Below are 22,623 nucleotides of genomic sequence, written 5' to 3'. Positions count from 1 at the left end.
CCCAGTAGGTAGGCTGACATCAAACCCTCACAAACTGGTGCATTTTCCCTTTCATTACTGCCACACAGTGTTTGTTTTATACCCACATTGTTTCTGTAGCAGTGGAGAAGATGCATCTGTAATCACAGAAGCTTCTGCTGGATTCTCTTACTTTCACCATGTTTCTCATTTCATTGTCACGGAAGCAGCTCCACACTTCATGTTCAAAATTTATTAATATTTTACTGTTCTGGACCTGAATTCTGAAAGCTTAATCTTTCTAGAAGTTCCTGTTGTTGCTCTCCATGAAGTTTGACCCTTTAGCAGACCAACTGAAGAAGAGGTTTGGAGTAATGGAGAAGATTCAACCAGCGTCAGGCGTCAGCAGGAGAGACTTAACAAACACCCCAATCTGTAAAAGACACAAGACTTTTTCCGAAAAGAGGACAAAGAGCCACACAGGTTTTTCATTTATACTTATCAGTCTTTATAGTAAGGTCAGTCCATTTCAGATAACGGTTGTTGCTCCACCGTCTCATATTTTGTTCCAAATTTATTTGTTATTTGGTACACAAAACTAAATTGTGTAAAACATGTTGGCAGAACTGAGAAAATGTCATTGGTTTTCAGACCTGGGAATTTTCTTATCACCCTTAAAAAATGTGTTTGTCTAGATTGGATTTATCATTTATTTAATGTTGTCTTCATTGGAGAAAAAAATACTTTTCTTTTAAAAACAAGGACATTTCTAAGTGACCCCAAACTTTTGAACGGTAGTGTACATGAATGGATCCATATTTATACTAAAATACAGACTTTGGTTGACATTCCACCAACGTTTGAGGCTCTAAAATCAGTAGAATCTGATGTGTGGAAAGCTTGACAAGACAAGGTTCCATTTTTTTTTTTTTTAATGCTTTTTGACATGACACTGATCCAAAATAAGCAAATTAGTCCAACATAACTTGAATCTAGTCCCAAAAGACACAAGATTTGTTCCAAAAAAGTCAAGATTGTCCAAAGTTATGCAGAAATTGTGTCAAAAATGAAAATAATAATTATTGGCCTGTGAAAATGGCAAATTTTCTAGCCAGGCTGATATTGTGTCCCTATAAAGTTCCTGGAAATGTATATATATGGATGGATCCATATTTCTGCTAAAATACAGTCTTTGGTTGACATTTCACCAACTTTTGAGGTTCTAATGTCAGTAGAATCAGATGTGTGGAAACTTTGGGAAGACAAGATTCTAGTTTTCAGACATTTAGACTAAATGTTGATATGGTCTCATTGGTAGGAAACAGAAACTGTTATAGTTAAAAGCTGCTTCATGGTGATTCATGTAGATTGTAACAGATGAATGTTTACTGAATGTTCTCATATAGATACTGAAATAAACACTGAACAGAGAAGTGGATGACAGACATTGCAATAAATGTCATGTTTAATATAACAGATCATGACAACAAGTGAAACAGGAGATCAATGTTGCACTAAAGCAACAAAACAAAACAATGCTGAAGAGTCGTTAGTTGGGTTCTGGTTGGGTTCTGGTTGGTTGGACTGGGTTAGGGTTAGTAGGATTAGGATTAGTAGGTTCCGGGTTAGTTGGCTTAGTAGGGTTCAGTTAAGGTTAGTAGGGTTGGGTTTGGGCTGGGGTTATGGTTATGGTTAGGGTCAAGTTAGGGTTGGGTTTGGGGCTAGGATTACTAACCCTATCCCTAACCCAATTATAGTTGGGTTAGGGTTTGTAGGGTTAGGGCAGGAGGGCTAGTAGGTTTAGGGTTACAGTTAGGGTTGGGTTAGGGTTCGTAGCTTTAGGGTTTGGAAGTTCTCAGAAGTCTTTTCAGTGTCTGTTTTTCTGCAGCTACTTATTTCTGACAGCTGCACAACTGACAGTTCTGAAAGTTTTTACATTTAAACAGTACTGCAGTATACAGTAGTACAGTGCAATACTACAGCACAGTATGATACAATAGCACAGTACAGTTTTACAGTACACTTGTAGTGCATCACAGTATGGTACAACAGTACAGTATTGCTTTCGAGTTTTAAGGTACAGTGCAGTATTACAGTACAGTATTACAGTACCCTGCAGTGTTGCAGTACTATAGAGTTACTGTAGGTTAAAATGGGTTGATCATTGCAAACACGTATCCCACTGGCAGCTGCAGTCCAATGTTGACTAAGTGCCACCTTCCCATCCCTGCAGCTCCTAAAACCAACCCTCCTACATTTCCCAGAGTTCCCGGCCATGAGCTCCACCCTCCAGCTGCTGCTGCTGCTGCCCCCACTGATACCCCAGCTGCTGCCACCACGCCCAGCAGAGCCCCAGCTCGACCCCCTTCTCCCAGGGCCGGGGCTAAGACTTCCACCCCAACCAGTAAAGCTGCCGCCATCACAGCTGCCCCCACAGTGACCTTCACCTGCACCGCCCCCCGCCGCACCAGAGCACCCCCCACTGTTGCCCCCAGACCCAGTTGGCAGAGTCTGGCCACAAAGCAGGCTGCGTTCAGAGCTTCCACAGAGGACTGCTGGTTCATGCGAGCGCTGATTTCTTCCCTGGACGGTTTCTGGGCCAGCACCTTTATCTTCATGGAAGCAGTGACGACCAGCTGACCGGCGTGCAGCGTCAGCATGGCGATGACGAACGTGGCGATCATTCCCATGCATCCGACCAACATCCAGAACTTAAAGTCTGGAGATTTCAGGAGATAATAGGCGATGACTGCCACTAAAGCCAGCAGCACAATGAGCACGGACTGATGGCCTCCGTAGCCGAACAACCCAAACCCTGACGTTACTATGGCAACCACAGTCATGGGTATCCCTGAGAACGCCATGAAGTCCACGTGTTTGATCAGCACAGTGTTGATCCAGTCCTGGATGGTTCTCTGCTCCATCTCTGCCTCCTCACTCTCCATCTTCCTCCTCTCGATGCCCTCCCTCTCCCGGCGCTCGGCGGCCCAGGTCCTCTGGTGCTCCGACCCGTCGGCGTTGCCCCCTTTCTCCAGAATCTGGATCTTCTGCTCTATCTGAACAGCCATCCTCAGTCTCTGCTGCAGGTCTGCGGCCTCGATGTGAGTCCTGTCTCGGGCCCAGACTTCATCTCCCACAGTGCAGCAGGCCATTCCCTGCTTCCAGAGCAGCTGGAACAGAAAGCGTAGCGGCGGTTTGAGCACGGTGAAGATGCTCAGAGCCCACAGGAGGCCCACCATGCCGTAACTCTGTACGATCCATTCCATCACTCGGCCGAACGTAGCGCCGCTAAGCGTCGTACCGAAGGCGGCAGCGAGTCCTGCTGACGCCCACAGACCAGCAGAGGGCGTGTGGGAGGAGCCACAGCTCCTCATGGCCACAAATACTGAAGCTACCGTCGCTGCCAGGATCACTCCGGCTATCGCTGACGTCATCGCCACCGTCAGGGAAGCAGCTCCCATCAGGGTGCCGAGTCCCAGCGCTCCCACCGTCCGGACCTCCTCTATCAGCGGTTTCAGTGGACTAGCTGCAGTCAGCACCGACACGCTCTGGTCCACTGGGTCCTCTGTGGCTCCCAGTATGCAGCCTCCCACTGCTCCCAGTGCGAAGCCCACAACGGCCTCCTTTAGACGGCTCATGATCCCTGAAACATGAAGGCACAGTCAGTCGGCAGCTGGTTGTGGAAAAAGTTACATTTTTCAAGCATAGCTGATCGTCTCCAGTGAGCTAGACAGGACAGATGTAGACAGATGCTGTGAAAAAGTTGTAATTTTTTTTACTAGTAATGAAGAAAAATGATTGCTCCTCACTTGTATTTTGTCTCGTTATATTTGTGACGGTCTGTTTGCGGCACTTTTGTTTGCTTTCCGTTGTTTCACGTCTCGTCTTTGTCGTTTTGTCTTGCCTTTGACATTTAGTATTGTCTTGTCTTTGTTGTTTTGTGTCCGTTTTCTCTACATTTTATCATTAAATCTCATTTAACCCTCATGTCGTCCTGTGGGTCAAAACTGACCCGTTTTAAAATTTGAAAATGTGGAAAAAAGTATTTTCACAGTGAAACCTCTGATGTCCACATTTTCAACATTTTTGGGAAATCTTTGAACATTTTTTGGTGGAAAAAAGAAAAGTTATAAATGTTTCTGAAGAACATTCACAAAAAATCTACCAAAATCCTGCAAATTTTGCTGGATTTTTTTCAGTAAAGAAATATTGATGTTGTTTTTTTTCCACAGTGAAGTAAAAAACACATCTTATGTTGTCATCAGGGCTATGATTATGCCTGAAATCTTTCAATGACTAAATGAAGGATTAATCATTGCGTGTTTCAGTGAATGAGTTCATGTGTGAAGTGTGTAGAGCTGCAGTGTGTCAGTGATGCAGTCAGACTGGTCGGTCAGGTTTAACGGTGAATCCTAACAGCTCACATTCTGCACGTGACAACAGCATTTCAGAATGTAAACTGTGGATGAGATACACTGAAGAATTAGCACCAGAAAAAGACCCTGCATTCAGTTAAATTGATCTGTACGTGTAGAAATGTAGAGAATCAAAGCTGTAATCACTGTGATTTGTTCTTGTTAAGCATAATTATACAAGCAAAGCAGGAACTCACACACACACCATCACTAACAGAGAAGAATATAGAAAAATGTAGATTTGTAAAGTGGACATGTCTTTACCAAGTTCTATTAAAAGATGTCCTCAGACTGAAGAATCCACCGGAGTCGATGTCAAACCTTCTGCAGATGTGCCTTCTGACAGCAGCTGGTGTGAAATAAAACGTGGTTGAAAGACTTCTTTTTCCCTCGTTTCACAGCGTCCAGGACACTCCTTCTGCAGGTTCTTCCTGTTCTAATCTCCAGGATCTCAGATGCTCACTCATGTTTTGTGTCACATGGTGTCTACGGTGATGCGGGTCCAAGCAGCTTCCATACACAAGATCATTTAAATGTCAAATTATTCTAAACTGCATCACCTCACAGTAATCAGATTACTTCTTAGTAGAACAGCAGCATATTATCTTTGATGTCAGATTAGAAATGACTAGATCAGATTTCATATTTTAAATTCAGGCTCCACAGCAGGAACTCAGTGAATTAACCCTCGTGTCCTCCTGCGGGTCAAATTAATACATTTTAAAGTTTGAAAATGTGGGGAAAAAATATATTTTCACAGTGAAAACTTCCACATTTTCAACATTTTTTGTGAAATTTTTGGACATTTGTTGGTGGGGAAAAAAGAAATGCTAAAAAAATGTTTCTTTAAGAACATTCACAAAAAAATCAACTAAAATCCAGCAAATTTTGCTGGATTTTAGTTGATTTTTTTGTGAATGTTCTTAAAGAAAATATTAGAAGTTTTACTGATATATATGTAATCACTTTAGATATTTTTAGGAATTTTTTGGAAGATTTTTACTCATTTTTTGAAAATATTTAACAGAATTTTCTTGCCAAAGGTAATACAACAGAGAACAAAAGGTAAGCGATGGGAGGTCTGGCAAACAGTTGCAAATAGCAAAGGTGCGACAACAAAAGGTAAGAGAAGGTCTGACAGACAGTAATAAATGACAAAAGATAAAAGAATTGTGGATAAACATGGGAAATGGAATGAAGGAGTGACAGTAGAAGGTATCTGTAGCAAAAGGTGGGCTATTTTATTCATCATGCTCTACCTTTCTCTGGAAAACACCACAAAGGTTCTGTTGGGTTCAGGACTCACACTGTCCAGGTCCTGGTTCCACTTTGTTCTGGTGGAGAAGCTCTTCTGTGATAATGTTCTTTGGATGTTCTCCTGCTGGAATATTCCTCTTCTTCCATCTCTTCTGGTCAGCCAGTATTCTGGTTCATCCTCAGACCTTCATGCTGCATCTAGAAATGTCTTCAACACCTTCTGACCTCATTCAGCCCCACATCATCACACTTCCACCTCCATGCTTCACTGTCAGGACTATGCATCCACTGTGGTAGTCCTGGTCAGGTTCACACCAAACATGCTGGACTCCATCTGAACTCATTTATCTTCATCTGACCAAAGAATGTTCTCCAACATCCACCAGGCTTCTTCTCATGTTCTTCAGCAAACTTTCATCTGGAGGTTTAGTTCTGAGCAGCAACCAGGTTTAGTTCTTGTCCTCCGTCCATAGAGGTTGATGTTCTGAAGGTTCCTTCACACTGTCTGAGCTTCACACTAACTCTGGTTTCCATGGAGAACCCCTGAACCAAGTCTGAAGCAGCTGCTGTCTGTTTTTACAGCTGGATTGTGGAAGAAGTTCACTGTCTGTGGATCCATTTTAGGAGCTTTGATTAGTGGTACTGTGGCTTGAAGTATTCAACAACAGAAACATGCCATCATGTTTCAGTCTGACAGTGTGAGGATGTGATGATCAGTAATGAAAGCTTCCGTCTACGTATCTGACTGAATGTTTTCAGTGTGTTTATGTAGTACTCAGCTGGTTTATATACAACCTGATGTAAAGCTGAGGTTAAACCTTGAATATAGATCACCTGCACAGCATTTTAATATTCTACTCTTCTAAATTTAGAGATTAAAATCAAGACTGCGCAAAGAAAACAGATGTTTGTGTCTGATAACATTCTGCTCTAAGTTCATCTCTAGTGATTGTAAGGCGGCAGCAGCTCAGGATCAGACAACATTCCTGCATTCCAGACCTCATCGTTTGTCTTCTACTGCTTTTCCTACAGACTTCATACTGTTTCATGCAGTATCGTACAGTTGGACATATTGCTGCTTCATAATTTTTGTTATGTAAACTTCGACCGTGTTGTTCAGATGTCAGCCTGTTTGTGGTCTGAGGTTCAGGAAGGTTTAAACTGTGTGAAGCATCTTCAGTTGCAGAGGATTCAACTGCAGATGTAGTAGGACATTCTGGTATTTTTGGTAATTACCAGACTCCTCAAAGCTTCAATATAAATTAAAAAAATGAAGAAAACATCTGGATCTCCATTTTAGTTTCCTGAAGATGCTTCACCTTCATCCAAGAGGCTTCTTCAGTTCTAAATAAGAATAACGATGAGCTGGATCTGTTTCTATTCAGTCTATAGGTCATATGTTGGAACGCAGCGATGCTCACCGGTAAAACTGGAACACCTGACAGCAGGTGAGCTGCAGCCCTGCTTATCTGTGATGCCATCAGCAGATTAGAACACCTGAGGAGGAAGTCCAAACAGGGACCTGATGGGAGGATCCCACTGAGTTACTGACTTAGTTTTGAACATAAGTTATTATCAGATGGAGCCACAGTGGTTCAGTGTCTCAGCTGGTAGATATTCTGATAGTTTTAGGTTAAAGTTGATGCACAGCTGGGCAGAATAAGACTCACAAGTTTTATATCTGGGAGTTCAGTCAGATCAACTGGATGTGGAGGATCTGAAGGCTGACTGACATCAAAATAAGTTCAGTATCACCACAGAAAATCTATCTGCTAAATATATCTGTATCATTCCAGAATTGGAGGACATCTGGGCTTCAAAATGTTTGAAAAATTAACCTTCTCTTTACAGTTTTCTGCTCCATATTGATCAATAATAGGTAATAAACTATCGAAGGCTTGATTGGCTCAGCTTATACATCAATGGTAGCATTTTTATTCCATGTTTTCTGTGTTGTTTGCTAACCCTACTCTAATCACAGTAACAGGGTTGCTAATCCATGCTAATGTGATCTTTTTCTCAGCAGTAGAAGCTAGATATTTAGCTGCTGTTACTGCTGACCAAGAGGACAAACTGACTGATGGAAAACAGTCTACACATTCTTTAGAAGAACTGTTTGATGATGTAAACGACAAAAACGAGACAGAAACCGCCAAAAACAAGATATAAAATGACAGAAATGAGGCACAAAATGACAAAAATGAGACACAAAAGACAAAAACATCAACAGGGTGGTTGTGGGACACACATTCCATCCATAATAATCATTATTTAAAATATGTTGATTCAAAAATCAGAATCAGAATCAGAATCAGAATGAGTTTTATTGCCATTGTTCATGAGGTTCACAAACGAGGAATTTGACTCGGTGCAATGCTGCTACATTAAACATTTAACAAATAGTAGAGATAAAAATAAAGATAAAGATAAAGTAAATACTATAATAAAAGCTAACATCTACTATAATAAAAACTAACAACTAAGTACACTGTACAACAAAAAAGTGACTAAGTGAATAAAGTGACCAGTAGCAGCAGGTGGTGGGGGCCACCACGTAGTGCAAATATTGTAGTGCAAAAAACAGTGGTAATTGTTGATGAGTTGCTAACCCTAATGCTAAACAAGAGACATCAATGAAAAAAATAAAACCAAAAGAAAGGAGATTTAAATTTCATTTTAACTGTTTTATTAGAGATTCAATTTGGTCATCAGGGGGGTGGGACAAGAGAAAAATGTCATTTTACGGGGAACTCCAGACTTATTTGGTATTTTAAAAATAGTTTCATACATTCTTTTCTCCTAGTTTTTTAGATTTGGTCTCAGGACAAGAACATTTACACAACAACTGCATATTTTAGTGTTTTGTACGTGGATTACCCACCTTCTGGGGACCATTAATCAGCTAATTAAAACTCTGACAGCACCACGGTTCAGGGAGCCAACCTGCTGTTCCAGCTTCTGTCCACCAGGTGGCGGTAATGATGGTCTCAGCTGGTTGGTCTGACAGGACGAAGAAAAGCTCAGCGGAACCTTCGGCGTTTGTTGGTTGCACCGACCGGAACAGTTGCAGTGATGGAACTGGTGGAGACTCACGTGCAGGTGGCCGGTGAGTTTAAATGCGTTTATTAGAGATTAATTCATTTTATTATAGTTTAATTCAGTTTAATAATCCCGCTGCCGGCTCTTCATCTCAGGTTGACGCTGCTGTCATTCATGTGCTCCGTGTTGGAGTTCACCTGTAGTTCACCTGTAGTTCACCTGTAGTTCGCCTGTAGTCCGGCTCAGGTCTGTTGTTGTTGAAAATGAAACGTTCACTGAAGCTCATCAGGAGCCGGTGTTTCGGTTTAATTGGCGATCAGGTGATGTTTGTTGTCTCCAGATGTTTCCAGATTGGTCACGACCAGACCTGGCTGTGTGTGGTGACAAAGATACGCGATAAATCATTAAGTAGTGATGCACGTTTCGGCATCACTACTTAATAAAGTCTTTATCCCTGTAAATATAATCTACAGACAGCAAAACGGAACGTGCTGAATTAAAAAACACGTATTTTTCAGGTACGGAGAGAGGAATCGACACGATGTGATCCAGCGGTCAACCCTCCTGTCGTCCTGCTGGTCAAACTGACCCGTTTTAAAGTTTGAAAATGTGAGGGAAAAAAATTAAAAATAAAATTAAATTTAAATTAAAAAAAAAAAAAAACAAAAACAAAAAAAAAATATATATATATATATATATATATATATATATACATTTATATTTTTATATATATATATACATTTATATTTATATTTTTATATATATATATATATATATATATATATATATATATATATATATATATATATATATATATATATACACATTAGCTGGATCTGATAAAATACATCAGAACAAACTGAGACCACATTGTTAAAACTACGTCACTCAGAAAACAATTAAAACACTTACAGTCCTCCACGTTGTAACCTGTCATTCAGAGCACGTTAACTGCTGACAATATTTTTTAAAAAAAGAAAGAAAGAAAAGGGATTTGAACTCTGGTCAAAACAAAAACTGTCTGTGTGATTTATGTCTTCCCACCTGGCTGGTTTAGAAATGGCATAAGATACCTTTAAAGATGTCGCCAGAGAAGTTGTTAATGAGAGCTTCAGATCATCATCTTAATTAAAAGCAGCTCGTCATAACATTGTGTTCATGTATGTGAGGGAAGCTGAAGCCACTTCCTGTTTCAGATCTTTGTAACCAACCTCCTGCTGAAGGTCCAGCTAGAAAACACCGAATCAACGTCACCTTTTAATCACTAATAATAGACATCATTTATTCATCAGTCGCTGCTTTTTGTCCTCTGATCAGCTCCACTGAAACTAAAAACTCAGTGATATCAGATCTGTTCTTCATTGATCCAGCAGAAGATCCAGCAGAAGATGCAGATCCTCAGTCTGAGGACCAGAGCGACTCTGAAGGAGGCAGTCTGGATGGAAGGTCAGACGATGGAGACGATGACGCACAGAGCGATGTGGAGAAGGAGGAGGAAGACGAGACAGGAGGCGACGCTAACGGCAACGCTGGATGGGCAGAAGTCATGGCCAAGATCCTGGGGAAGAAGACCTCTGAGAGCCAGAGCAGCATCCTGGTGAAGAACAAAGATCTGGACAAGCAGAAGGCCAAGGAGAGGCAGGAGCAGCTGGAGAGGAGGAAGCAGGTACAGATGATAGTAGCTCCAACAGTCCAGATAACTGAACAGCATCTGAAGAACATCTGCAGATCAGCTGATGTTCTTCAGATGCTGACACTGAACATCAGAACATTCCAAATAAAATCTACCAAATCTGATCAAAGTTCCTCCAAACCTCCTCAGAACCTGGTTCTTCATCTCCAGTAACTTTATTAATGATCAGAGTTCTACCTTCATATTGTGAATATTTCCAGAGTTCCATAGAGGTGGGTCCAGATTTATAACCTTTTAATGGACTTTTTCCTTCATTTCTGATCCTCAGAACTTCATCAGTTCAGCAGATAGAACCATGACATTTAGGAGGAGAAACACATCTGAGTTCTGATAAAAACTGACACCAGATCAGCACAAAATGATGCAAAATCACCACAGAAAAGGTCGACAATACCACAAAAAGAGATAAAATCACCAAAAAAGACACAAAATCATTTTTAAAAAGTGGTGAAATTACCACAGAAAGACATAAAAATCACCACAAAAGAGGTAAAATTACTACAAAGACTCAAGCTGCCATAAAAACAGAGTTGTGGTCCAAATTATTGCAATTTTGGACAGTATTCCAATCATTCTGGACAATCTTTGAGTGATTTTAAACAGATTGTCTTTAGCAACACATTTTGTCTCTTTTTAGTCAATTAATATTTTTGGACAAATTTGTGGAATTTTATGTAACTTTTTGTTTCATTTAGATCATTTTTTGAGTCATTCTGGACACTTTCTGTGTAAATTTAAACAGTTATTGAGTAATTTTGGGTCATGTTTGTATAATTTTTGAAGACTGCATCATTTTGAGCAATTTTCGAGTGATTTTGGGCCATTTTGAACAATATTGTTAGTTCGTTGTGTCATTTTAAATATCCAGAGTGCTAAAACTTTGGAAAATGTTAAATTTCAGGACTTCAAAGTAAAAGAAGGAGGTCTAACAAATTATTTTTTGTTTAGATTGTGACCCAGCTGATGTAGTGTTGTCATGGTTACAGTGACGCCGTGCTGCTGCCTCACAATGATACAGAAATCTTTAACAAATCCATGGATCCAGACTATAAGCTGCATCACTGATAAAATCTAATTACTTGGTCCTTGTGTCATTTCTGATCTTCCCTGAAAATTTCATCCAAATCCGTTAGTCTGTTTTTTAGCAAGAGACAGACAGACAGACAGACAGACAGACAGACAGACAGACAGACAGACAGACAGACAGACAGACAGACAGACAGACAGACAGACAGACAGACAGACAGACAGACAGACGCCGATCATCACATAACTCCACCAGGGCTCAGCCTTTTTGATGGAGCAATAACATGAATTAACCCTCCTGTTGTCCTCATTTACAGGCACCAAAAAATATTGTTTCCTTGTCTGAAAAAAATCAAAAAATCCAGCAAAATAATTCTCCAAATTTCTGAAAATTTGCAAAACCTTCAGGAAGAAAATTTAAAGTTTCCCTTAAAAAAATGTATTTTAAAAAAATCCCCAAATTTGGCAAGAAAATTCTTGTAAATATTTTCAAAAAATTAGTAAAAATCTTCCAAAAAATTCTAAAAATATCTAAAATGATTCCATATATATCAGTAAAACTTCTAATATTTTCTTTAAGAACATTCACAAAAAAATCTACCAAAATCCAGCGAATTTCGCTGGATTTTGGTTGATTTTTTTTTGTGAATGTTCTTAAAGAAACATTTTTTTTTAACATTTCTTTTTTTCCACTGAAAAAATGTTCAAAAATCTCCCCAAAATGTTGAAAATGTGGACATCAGAAGTAATTTTTTCCACATTTTCAAACTTTAAAACGGGTCAATTTGACCCGCAGGACGACAAGAAGTGTGACTTCTATGTACTGTATCTGAAAACATTCCTAGTTTGAAGGTAAAACTTTGCATGGCGTCATTAAATACACTGAAGTTACTGTGGATAAAACATCAGCTGAGGAGGACTGACGGACCGCTGGCTCCGAACATCCAACGTTGTGGCTGATCGCTGTTTTTTACATCCAACAGGACGACAAGAAGCGAACGTGGGAGATGATGTTCAGGGAGAAGCCTGATGTGGTGAAGGACCGAGATGCTGAGAGAGCTCTGCAGAGGATCGCTACCAGGTAAACGCACCTTTAATGTCGTCTTCTTCCACTTCCTCAGAGCCAGGCGAGTCACTGACGTGTTGATCTGCTCAGAGGGGTGGTGCAGCTGTTCAACGCCGTGAGGAAACACCAGAAAACCGTGGACGACAAGGTGAAGGAGGCCGGAGGCTCGGAGAGGAAGAAGGCCAAAGTTCTGTCCTCTGTGTCCAAGAAAGACTTCATCGACGTGCTGAGGAGGACCGAAGGAGGCGGCAGGAGTTCAGACAGAACCCAAAACCAAGCTGTGAGTTCAGTTTAGTGTCCTCACATTTTTCAGCACAAGTTTCTCTGCTACTTGATGCAAAAAAAAGTCTGATTGTCTGAGGTGTTTAGGGAACATCTGGAAACTGCAGCATCTGTAGATCAGCAGATGTTCATCCAGTGATGAGTTTTGGTTCAGTTTCATTTATTTTCAGGAGATTCTCTGAATTCATCTGCAGATTCTTTTCAGTCGGATTTTGATGCAGATTTGAATAGAAGCTTGAATGCAGCTCAACATGAAGTGAAAACTCTGGCTGAATGTCAGAGTGCAATAAAAACATTTAGTCTCTAAACTAGTTGTGATCTTAGTATTGAACACAATGATTCTGATAATCATGTTATGCAGAATCGTGTAGTCCTTGTTAGGTAAGTCCTGCAGTGATTCGTCCTTTATAGATTTAATACTCCGCCAAGGAACGGCGGAGTTATGTGACAATCGGCATGCGTTTGTGTGTCTGTCTGTCAGCAACATTACTCAGAAATGGACCAACGGATTTGGATGAAATTTTCAGGGAAGGTCAGAAATGACTCAAGGACCAAGTGATTAGATTTTGGCAGTGATGCAGCTTATAGTCTGGATCCACGGATTAGTTAAAGATTTCTGTATCATTGCCAGATAGCAGCACGGCATCACTGTAACCATGACAACAAGTGAACACTACATCAGCTGCCTGCTGATGATCACATGATTGTGATCCTACTACAAATCCACCACTGAGGACTTATCAGAACTTATCCATCAGAAATGATCCAAGGAACAACTGATTAAATTGTGGGGGTGTTTCCGAGTCCCATCAATTCCTGCCGCCCGCTACATATTTAGGTCACGTGATTCGGTATCCGTACATAATGTACACATGCAGAACACGCCTGTGCTCAGTGCAAGGTCATTGTGTTTGTGGGTACATCTATATTAAATGGCCACATTCTATGTTGCTGTGATTTCTGATCATCATTAATAAACAAATGCTGCATTTCTGAAATATGGGGGAATGAGCAGCCTTGGAGGAGGACTGCGCTCTCTGAGTGCTCGTCTTGTTCGTCGTGCTGAAAATGTAAATGTTTCTTCACATCGCAGAAAAATTAAGGTTTGTTTTAAACATGCAGCCTCGATATTTCAGCTCATCATGATCTGACAGTAACTCAGACAAACTCACATCATGAATTTACAGTTTCATTTAGCAGACGCTTTTATCCTAAGCAACGTACATGGGAGAGTCGATACAACATGTGATAGGATAGGTAGGCAGGGCAGCACTCAGGACTTTGCCCAAGGGTGAACCATCAGTCTGCTGTACCAAAGTCAGAGGTGCTAATCACTGAGCTGCTTCTGAAATCACTGAATGTAAAGCACACAGGTGAGCGTCTGACAGGTGAACGTGCTGCAGTGTAACCTGTCTGTGTGTTCGCAGGCCGCTGCAGCGGAGGAAAAGCCGGCCTGGAGCGTCCTCAGAGAGGACTTCATGATGGAGGCCACCATGAAAGACTGGGACAAAAACAGCGACCAAGAGGAGGCTGGACCTCCTGCAGGAGGAGAGCAGGGCAGCGATTCAGACTGACGGACTGTGGGTCTTTAAGACTGTGATTTTTTTTTAAATCAGGTTTTCTGAAATGTTATGTTTAAAAATGCAAATTAGGTGTTATATAATTTAAAACACTCTAATTTCCATTGACTTCCAGAACAGACGTGTTGGAGTTAAAGGTTTTTACAGAAAGGATGCATTCCTTTAATCAAAGCATCCTGTCAGCAAACTGTTCATCAATTTTCTTCATGTTTTTATGAATACAATGTTGTATGAATCAGGCCATGAATGATAAAAACCTTCAGAATACAGACAGGAACAAAAGTAGAAACTTTGGTGGATGAAGAGAACGCTGAAGTGGAGATGATTGGATCCGAGTTTGAAGAAAAACTATCACATTTTTATTGGAAACCAGAATTTACAGGTGAAACGTTAACTAACAGATATCATTAGTCAATAATTCACAGATTAGTTTTAAAATGTTTTCAGATAATTCCATCAGAATATGAATGTTTTTCAGTAAATTGGAGCCATGATGACAGAATAAACCCACTGATGCAGAACGTCCACCACAGTAGACAGTTACAGTTTCACTCAGAGGAAAAGTTTTCCTTCACTGCAGTTAATTAGAGAATATTTCTGTTTGTTTCTATAGAGTCAAAGGTTTGAAAAGATAAAACAGATTTCCACAACCTTGTTTGAGTTGAATCTGTTGGTAATGGTTAGATAAGTAAAATTGCCTTTAAAACATGGAACCATAAAACTATAATGGGAAACCTACATTTAATGTTCTGCAGTGTTCGGTGTGATACCAGGAGTAAATGTTTTATAAGCAGCTACAGCAGATTGTTGAAAAGAGAAGCCCGTTTAATGGGGAAAGATTCGTAGAAAGCGTCCAATCTAGAAACCAAAAAGATTCCTTGAAAATGTTCAGTCTCAGAAAAAAACAGATTCTAGATAATGACTTTCTGAACGTGTCCAGTCTAGAAAACCTGATTCTTAAAGTGTCCAGTCTAGAAAACCAGATTCTTAAAAAGTGTCCAGTCTAGAAAACCACAGTTTCTTAGAAAGTGTCCAATCTTGAAACCAAAAAGATTCTTTGAAAGTGTTCAGTCTCAAAAAGCACAGAGATTCTTACGAAGTGTCCAATCTAGATAAAGACATTCTGAAAGTGCCCGGTCTAGAAAACCAGATTCTTAGAAAGTGTCCAGTCTAGAAAGACAGTTTATTACAAAGTGTTCAGTCTAGAAAATCTGATTCTTGGAGTGTCCAGTCTAGAAAAACAAATTGATAGAAAGATTCAAGTCCAGAAAGTCAGACTGATTCTTAGGAAGTGTTCATCCTAGAAGGATATATGGATTCTTAGAAAGAGTCCAGTCCATAGAACTAGATTCCTAGAAAGCCCCCAGTCCAAACAACCAAATTGTTCAAGTGTCCAGTCCAGAAAACTAGAAAGATTCTTAGCAAGCGTCCAGTCTAGACAATCAGATTCTTAGAAAGAATCCAGTCCAGGAAATCAGACTGATTCTTAGAGTGTCAAGTCCAGAAAACCAGACGGATTCTTTGAAAATGTTTAGTCCAGACAACCTGAATGTTAGAAAGTGTCCAGTTAAGAGAACCAGAGATTCTCAGAAAGTGTCCAGTTTTCAACACCACTTTTTTTGAAAGTGTCTAGTCTAGAACACCAGAATATTAGTAAGTGCTCAACGTAGAAGAACTGACAGATTATTTAAAAGTATTTTGTCCAGAAAGCCAGATTTTTAGACAGTGTCCAGTCTAGAACATCTGATAGAATGTTAGAAAGTATCCGCTGTAGAAAATCTGATTCTGAGAAGGTGTCCTTTCCAAAAAAGCTGTCTTTTTTCTAAAGTGTCCGGTCTAGAAGACCAGAAAGATTCTTAGAAAGTGTCCATACTTGAAAACCGGACAAATCATATCAAGTCCAGAAAACCAGATTACAAAACCATGTATTCTTGGACCGTATCTAGTCCAGAACATCAGAGATTCCTGGACAGTATCGGGTCCAGAAACACTGCAGTTTCTCTGTCGTGTCTCAGAACCGGGGGTCTCTCTATGACCGGCTTTAGGACCCTGCGTCATGACGCACAAGGGTCCAGTGCCGTTATCCGCCGCCGCGCGGTCCCATTGGGCACAGCTCTCCGCTGTTTACAATAGACCGAGTGGTAACGTGGAATTTGTTGGTCCAGGCTCCGAAAGGTGAGGATCAGATACCGGACCAACGGCTGGCAGCGGGGGGAGCCGACTTCTGTCCGGTAAAGCTCCTTCCAGCGGCCGCTGCTGTCCGTCTGCAGCAGAAAGAGACGAGCCGTTCCCGACTCGGTGGGCTGAAGAAGACGCGTAAAAGCGCCTGCAGTCGAGCAGGACGGACTCCGAGCGGGTCACTGTTGTTCGGTAGGTTCGGCTGTGGTTCCTGCTATCAGCGTAAAACTTTACACCGTGAAAACACAACTTTGGACCGATTTCTGATTTCGCTTTCAGGAGGCAGCCGAACTTAGAAAAGTTGGCACCTTGTGTCTCCGCTGAGCGTCCTGATGTTTTTTACAGACTTTGTTTTCTGTCCGGGGTGTGAAATGCGCTGCAGATCGACACGCTGAGCTCCGTACCACACACCCCAGGGCGGCAGGCTGGTGTCGGAGAGGGCTGGGGGGCTGCTGCTGAGCGCTCTGATGCGGCGGAGGTGTGCTCGGTCCCGCAGGCTGCTCAGCTGCGCGTCCCGCGGATGAAAACTCCGCTTTCGGTGCCTGTTTTCATCCACAGCTTTGTGGGGCGCACGGACACATCTGTGCGTTCCCGTCAGCCAGGAGCAGATCCACCCTCCCCCGACAGCTGCAGCTCTCTGTAGCCGGACTGTTGAATGGATTTTCAGGAACACTTTCCTGAAACTGAGGAATTAGAACCAGACGACTTTAGAATAAGTGTCCGGGTCGCCTGGCTCGTTCTAGATGCTCTCCGCTGTGACTGTTGCTGGAGAAATGCGTCTGTCTGACATTTAACAGCGGATCTTCCCTGTTTCCTAATTTATTTGATCTGAATATTTGACTTGTCCGGAGGAAAGATGAACGTGTTTCTGGTGGTTCTGTTCCTCACTCTGGACCTGGCCACCGTGGCTCTCAGTCTGTCCACATGCAGCACGCTGGACATGGAGCAGTTCAGGAAAAAGCGCATCGAGGCCATCCGGGGGCAGATTCTGAGCAAGCTGAAGCTCTCCAGCCCCCCGGAGGACTTCCCCGAGCCGGGCGAGGTGTCCCGGGACATCGTGGCCATTTACAACAGCACCCGGGACCTGCTGCAGGAGAAGGCCAACGAACGCGCAGCGACGTGCGAGCGGCAGCGCAGCGAGGAGGAATATTACGCAAAGGAGGTGCACAAGATCGACATGCAGCCGTTTTACCCGTCAGAGAGTAAGTCCACTCACTGCGTGTGTCAGAGACTTGTGTTAAACCCATGAACACACACAGTCCAAACAGGCACATTTGTTTGTGATTGTTTTGTAAAATCCCTCCCATGATGCTTTGCTGCATGAGGTAGTTTTCTGATATCAGTTAGATGATGTAGTCATGAAATCACTTAATCATTAATCTGCTAACAGTTGTTCAGTTACCGTGGTGACAGTCAGTCGGTTAATCCAAGACACAAAACAGCAAGATTGAGACACAAAGTGACAAAAACAAGACACAAAACGACAAAAACGAGACAGAAAATGACAAACTGACACAAAATGACAAAATTGAGACACAAAACGACAAAAATGAGACACAAAATGACAAAACCGAGAAACAAAATGACAAAAACGAGACAGGAAATGACAGACACAAAATGACAAACTTGAGACACAAAACAACAAAAATGAGACACAAAATGACAAAGACGAGACATACAATAATAAAATTAACACAAAACGGCAAAACTGAGACACAAAATCGAGAAACAAAATGAAAAAAACGAGACACAAAACAACAAAGACTGACACAAATGACAAAAACGAGACACAAAACAGAATTGAGACACAAAACGACAAATACGAGAAACAAAACGACAAAACCAAAACACAGAATGACAAAAACGAGTCACAAAACAGCAAAATTGAGAAACAAAACGACAAAAATGAGACACAGAATGACAAAAATGAGACACAAAACGACAAAAATGAGACACAAAACGATAAAAATGAGACACAAAACGATAAAAATGAGACACAAAACAACAAAAACCGACACAAAATGACAAAAGTGAAACAACCGGTAAGCCGAGACACAAAACGACAAAAACGAGACACAAAACGACATAAACGAGACACAAAACGACAAAAAAGAGACACAAAACGACAAAAACGAGACGTAGAACGACAAAAACCGTCACAAAACGACAACACTGAGACAAATGGTAACAGTCTTTGTGGATTTGTTCACATTTTGCTTTTTGAGTGAGACGCTTCCAATCACAGTCTTTGCTTTATCCAGACTAACTGGGACACTGCTGGTTCTTCCCACTCCAGTGTATCAGGTTCACTTCAGAACGTGATCTAGTTGTAGAGAAACCCGGTAGGTAGCGACGTTAGCATCTCACTGCACTGAACTGGACTAAATGCTGCGTCTGACTCACAGCTCCGTGGAAGATTTTCCAACATTCCACTGACTGAACCGAAGTGAACGCTGACACCTCGGAGGTATGAGGTGTGTTGAAACCAGTCTGCTAAAACCAGCTGCTTCATTTATAAAAGTGAAAGAACATTCTGTTTATCAGCTTCTGCAGAGAAAGCACTGTTTTTAGAATAATAATCCTCCATCTTTGACCTTCACTATGGAGAAAATATACAGAGACACATCGGTAGAAAGAAAGTAATCATCATAATAACCCTTTGAATGCTGATACATGACAGCAGGTTATTTTTTATATAAAAAATCTCCACGATTAACACAATTTGTCAGCCTGAAACCATAAAAACATGAAGCGTAATCAGATTTTCAAATCTTATTGTCTGGAAACCAGAACCTTCCTCCTCCTGGTTCTGGTTCTGGTTCTAGAGGACCGACTCAGCTCAGACCAACAGGGAAACATTCAGAGAGTTTTAGGTTGAACTGCAGGCAGTGTTTCCACAGAAAGACTGAGAGGAAAATCAAAGCTACTGGATGAATAAAATAAAGTCAGCATGTCTCAGAAACAGTGAACAGAGGAGCAGGTTGTTGGAGATACATTCAGCATGGAGAAACATCTTTCTACTGATGATGAGCAGAGGAGAGAGGAAAAGTCTGGAAACATGGAGATAGAAAAACATCTACAGGATGAAGAGCCTCCAGGAGTAAAACCTATTTAGAGTTCAGAGGGTTAAATAACCCCTGAATAGTTTTCCACTGCGGATCAGAACTGAACTGAAGCACAAATAAATTAGTGTGACATCCTGTGTGCCCCGAGGATTATTCTGCATTAAATGTTATCCTTCGCTCTGCCTCTTGTGCAAATACCTTAAATGTGAATAGATCAGGCCTGATGTCAGGAAAGCATTCACAGGGTATAAATAATTCTGAGGGAACACGTGGGCAGCAGAGAATCACACTGAGCAGGTCCTCACATCTGGAGACAGGTGTTCACCGAGCAGCAGCTTTAACTCCTTCAGTATCCATCAGCTGTGTTTGCTTGTGTGTATTAGTGTGTTTTATTGTGTGCTGCCTGCTGGTGTCTTCATGTAAAATTCCAGGTGAGATGTTATGACCTCCTCCAGGTCCGTCACACTGTTCTCCTAGTTTAGTGTTTCTGATTCTGCAACCATCACTCCTGTGTTCTAATGCTACATTGTGTTAGCTAATGGTATTGAAAGGCTCATTGATGATTAGAAAACCCTTGTACAGTTATGTTAGCACATGGATAAAAGTGGGAGTTTTCATGGAAAACATGAAATTATCTGGGTGACCCCAAACTTTTGAATGGTAGTGTAGGTCATTAGAGCAACTTTAACTAATTTAGAGCAACTTGAACTCATTTATAGCAACTTTAACTAATGTAGAGCAACTTTAACTCATATACAGCAACTTTAGGGAATATAGAGAAACTTTAACTCCTTTCGAGCAATTTTAACTCATTTAGAGCAACTTTAAATAATATAGAGCAACTTTAACTCATTTTTGAACAAGTTTAGCTAATATAGAGTAACTTTTATTCATTTCTAAATAACTTTAACTAATGTAGAGCAACTTTGATTAATATAGAGCAACTTTAACTAATATAGAGCAACTTTAACTCATTTTGAGCAATTTTAACTAATATATAGCAACTTTTGAACAACTTTAAATAATATAGAAGAACTTTAATTCATGTACACTACTGTTCAAAAGTTTGGAGTGACTTAAAAATGTCCTTATTTTTGAAAGAAAAGCAGTTTTTTCAATGAAGATCACATTAAATGAATGATAAATCCAGTGTAGACATTGTTAATGTGGTAAATGACTATTGTAGCTGGAAACAGCTGGTTTTTAATGGAATATCTCCATAGAGGACAAAATACAAGAGGTCTTTGAAGACTTACTGCAGAGCAGCCACTTGAAACTGGAGTGACAGTTTACATTTCTGCACAACAGTGAACCAAAGCACTGAGGCCCTTAATAACACTGGAATGAGGCCACATTTATCCTCCACAGAACTAAACACTGGAAATTAATCATTTTAAAACATGTTTTCATGGGGCTGCACAGTGGCTTGGTGGTTAGTACTGTCACCTTACAGCTAGAAGATCCCTGGTTCGTGTCCCGGCCTTACTGGGGTCTTTCTGCTGTGAGTTTGCATGTTCTCCCTGGACATGTTTGGGTTTTCTCTGAGTACTCCAGCTTCCTCCTACAGTCCAACAACATGCTGAGGTTAATTGGTGATTCTAAATCGTCTGTGAGTGTGATTGATTGTCTCTATTTTGGTCATTCCAGAACTGGAGGACATTTTACGTCCCACCCATCAAATTTCTAATAATCCATGTACAAAATAATAAAACATGTGGTTGTTGTGTAAATGTTCTTGTCCTGAGACCAAATATCAAAAACTAGGAGAAAAGAATGTTTGAAAATATGGAATTTCCCCGAAAATGATATTTTTCTCTTGTCCCACCCCCTGATGACCAAACTGACCCAGTAAAGCAGTAAAAAGGAAATTTAAATCTCCTTTTTGGTTTTATTTTTTCATTGGTGTCTCTTGTTATTGTGGGATATTTTTTTTAAATCAACATAATATTTTAAATAATTATTATTATGTATGGAATGTGTGTCCCATAAAATGTTAGCATAACATGTTGATGACGTTTTTGTCGTTTTCTGTCTTGTTTTTGTCATTTTTGTTTTTATTTTGTGTCTTTTAGTTGTTTTCTGTTTTCTGTGAATATATTCAGGTGTCAGTGCAGGGCGTCCTGACATAAATCTTCTCTTGGTAAACACCGAGCAGCTCCCCGGTAATCAGAGCTCCATGCAGACTTTGAAGTGTGCGACTGTGGGCCTCCTCAGTGAAAGGCCCAGTGTGAGTCGGTCCACAGTGTTTCCCTGTTTGTGTGGCTGTAAAGAGCTGAGTGGACAGAATGGCTGAGTGTTGTGGCCTGTGTGCCCTCAAGCTGATTGTGTGTCTCTGGAGTGCTATAGAGTTCCAGCTTCCCCCCACAGCAGCCTGAGCACACTGCCCCACTGTGTGCTGTATCTGCTCCAACTGTTTATACAACACTGTCTACACAACTCCCTGCTCTCATGTTCCTGCAAAAAGGTTAGAGACCACACCTCTGAAAATCAAAACCCGGACCTGATTTAAATGTGGCCCATCGTTGGCCGTCTTCTCATGTCATTTTGTGTCTCTGCAGTCATTTTGTGTCTGTTTGCAGTCATTTTGTGTGTCTCTGCAGTCATTTTGTGTCTGTTTGGAGTCATTTTGTGTCTGTTTGCAGTCATTTTGTGTCTCTTTGCAGCCGTTTTGTGTCTCTTTGCAGCCGTTTTGTGTCTCTTTGCAGCCGTTTTGTGTCTCTTTGCGGTGGTTTTGTGTCTTTGTGGTGCTCACTCCATCCCCGATACTCCACTAGACTTGTGACTTTGACGATAGTGCAGCTGCTGTGACTATTGAAGAAACCATCTATCAGAGGAATAAGCTGCTGATACCAGTGAACTTTTCTGTAAAGTTTGGGTTCGTTGCAGTGTTTCAGACTCAGCTCTGCTTCACTGTAAAGTTCTTGTGTGTAAAATTCACTGCTACCTGCTGCATGTTGGTGACTTCGGCCTTCACTTTGTGGTTAGAAGTTTGTTCTGCTAATCTAAGATAATCTAAACTTTGTGCATATTTTATATGTTCAGTATCAACCTTGCTGAGAGCATT

General features: G+C 41.1%; 3 protein-coding genes across 4 annotated transcripts in view; 2 read left to right on the top strand and 1 right to left on the bottom strand.

Moving 5' to 3' along the window:
* Positions 1-1,392: 1,392 nt before the first annotated feature.
* LOC129349589 (uncharacterized) lies at positions 1,393-4,804 on the bottom strand. Its single transcript, XM_055013336.1, has 2 exons — positions 4,638-4,804; positions 1,393-3,601 (listed from the first exon to the last, which is right to left on the bottom strand). The coding sequence occupies exon 2, from the start codon at positions 3,594-3,596 to the stop codon at positions 2,106-2,108; it is 1,491 nt and encodes a 496-aa protein (XP_054869311.1). The 5' UTR covers positions 3,597-3,601; positions 4,638-4,804; the 3' UTR covers positions 1,393-2,105.
* A 3,776-nt stretch (positions 4,805-8,580) lies between these two features.
* Positions 8,581-14,966, top strand: rrp15 (ribosomal RNA processing 15 homolog). 2 transcript variants are annotated; one of them, XM_023271110.3, is made up of 5 exons: positions 8,581-8,736; positions 10,040-10,335; positions 12,372-12,469; positions 12,545-12,734; positions 14,164-14,966. In XM_023271110.3, exons 1-5 carry the CDS (start codon positions 8,703-8,705, stop codon positions 14,308-14,310), a joined length of 765 nt encoding a protein of 254 aa, XP_023126878.2. In that variant the 5' UTR covers positions 8,581-8,702; the 3' UTR covers positions 14,311-14,966. The 2 variants fall into 2 exon arrangements, with proteins under 2 accessions (XP_023126878.2, XP_023126879.2); XM_023271111.3 differs by having other exon boundaries at positions 8,588-8,736; positions 10,043-10,335.
* A 1,433-nt stretch (positions 14,967-16,399) lies between these two features.
* tgfb2 (transforming growth factor, beta 2) overlaps positions 16,400-22,623 on the top strand; it is a 40,769-nt gene continuing 34,545 nt past the window's right edge. Inside the window, exon 1 of the mRNA XM_023271112.3 lies at positions 16,400-17,696. Coding sequence (XP_023126880.1) covers positions 17,351-17,696 — 346 coding nt within the window. The 5' untranslated portion in view covers positions 16,400-17,350. The remainder of the gene's footprint in view (positions 17,697-22,623) is intronic.

The sequence above is a fragment of the Amphiprion ocellaris genome, chromosome 9 (genome assembly GCF_022539595.1).
Source record: "Amphiprion ocellaris isolate individual 3 ecotype Okinawa chromosome 9, ASM2253959v1, whole genome shotgun sequence".
Classification (NCBI taxonomy): domain Eukaryota; kingdom Metazoa; phylum Chordata; class Actinopteri; family Pomacentridae; genus Amphiprion; species Amphiprion ocellaris.
Note: the sequence above shows the minus strand (reverse complement) of the source record. Positions and strands in the feature narration are given on the sequence as shown.

What these genes read in the sequence shown, in the direction of transcription:
- LOC129349589 (XM_055013336.1), bottom strand. Translation starts at nt 3,596, where the DNA reads ATGAGCCGTCTAAAGGAGGCCGTTGTGGGCTTCGCACTGGGAGCAGTG.
- rrp15 (XM_023271110.3), top strand. Translation starts at nt 8,703, where the DNA reads ATGGAACTGGTGGAGACTCACGTGCAGGTGGCCG. An exon ending in AGCTGGAGAGGAGGAAGCAG is followed by an intron (nt 10,336 to 12,371) that starts GTACAGATGATA and finishes TACATCCAACAG; the next exon opens with GACGACAAGAAGCGAACGTG. An exon ending in CTGCAGAGGATCGCTACCAG is followed by an intron (nt 12,470 to 12,544) that starts GTAAACGCACCT and finishes TGATCTGCTCAG; the next exon opens with AGGGGTGGTGCAGCTGTTCA.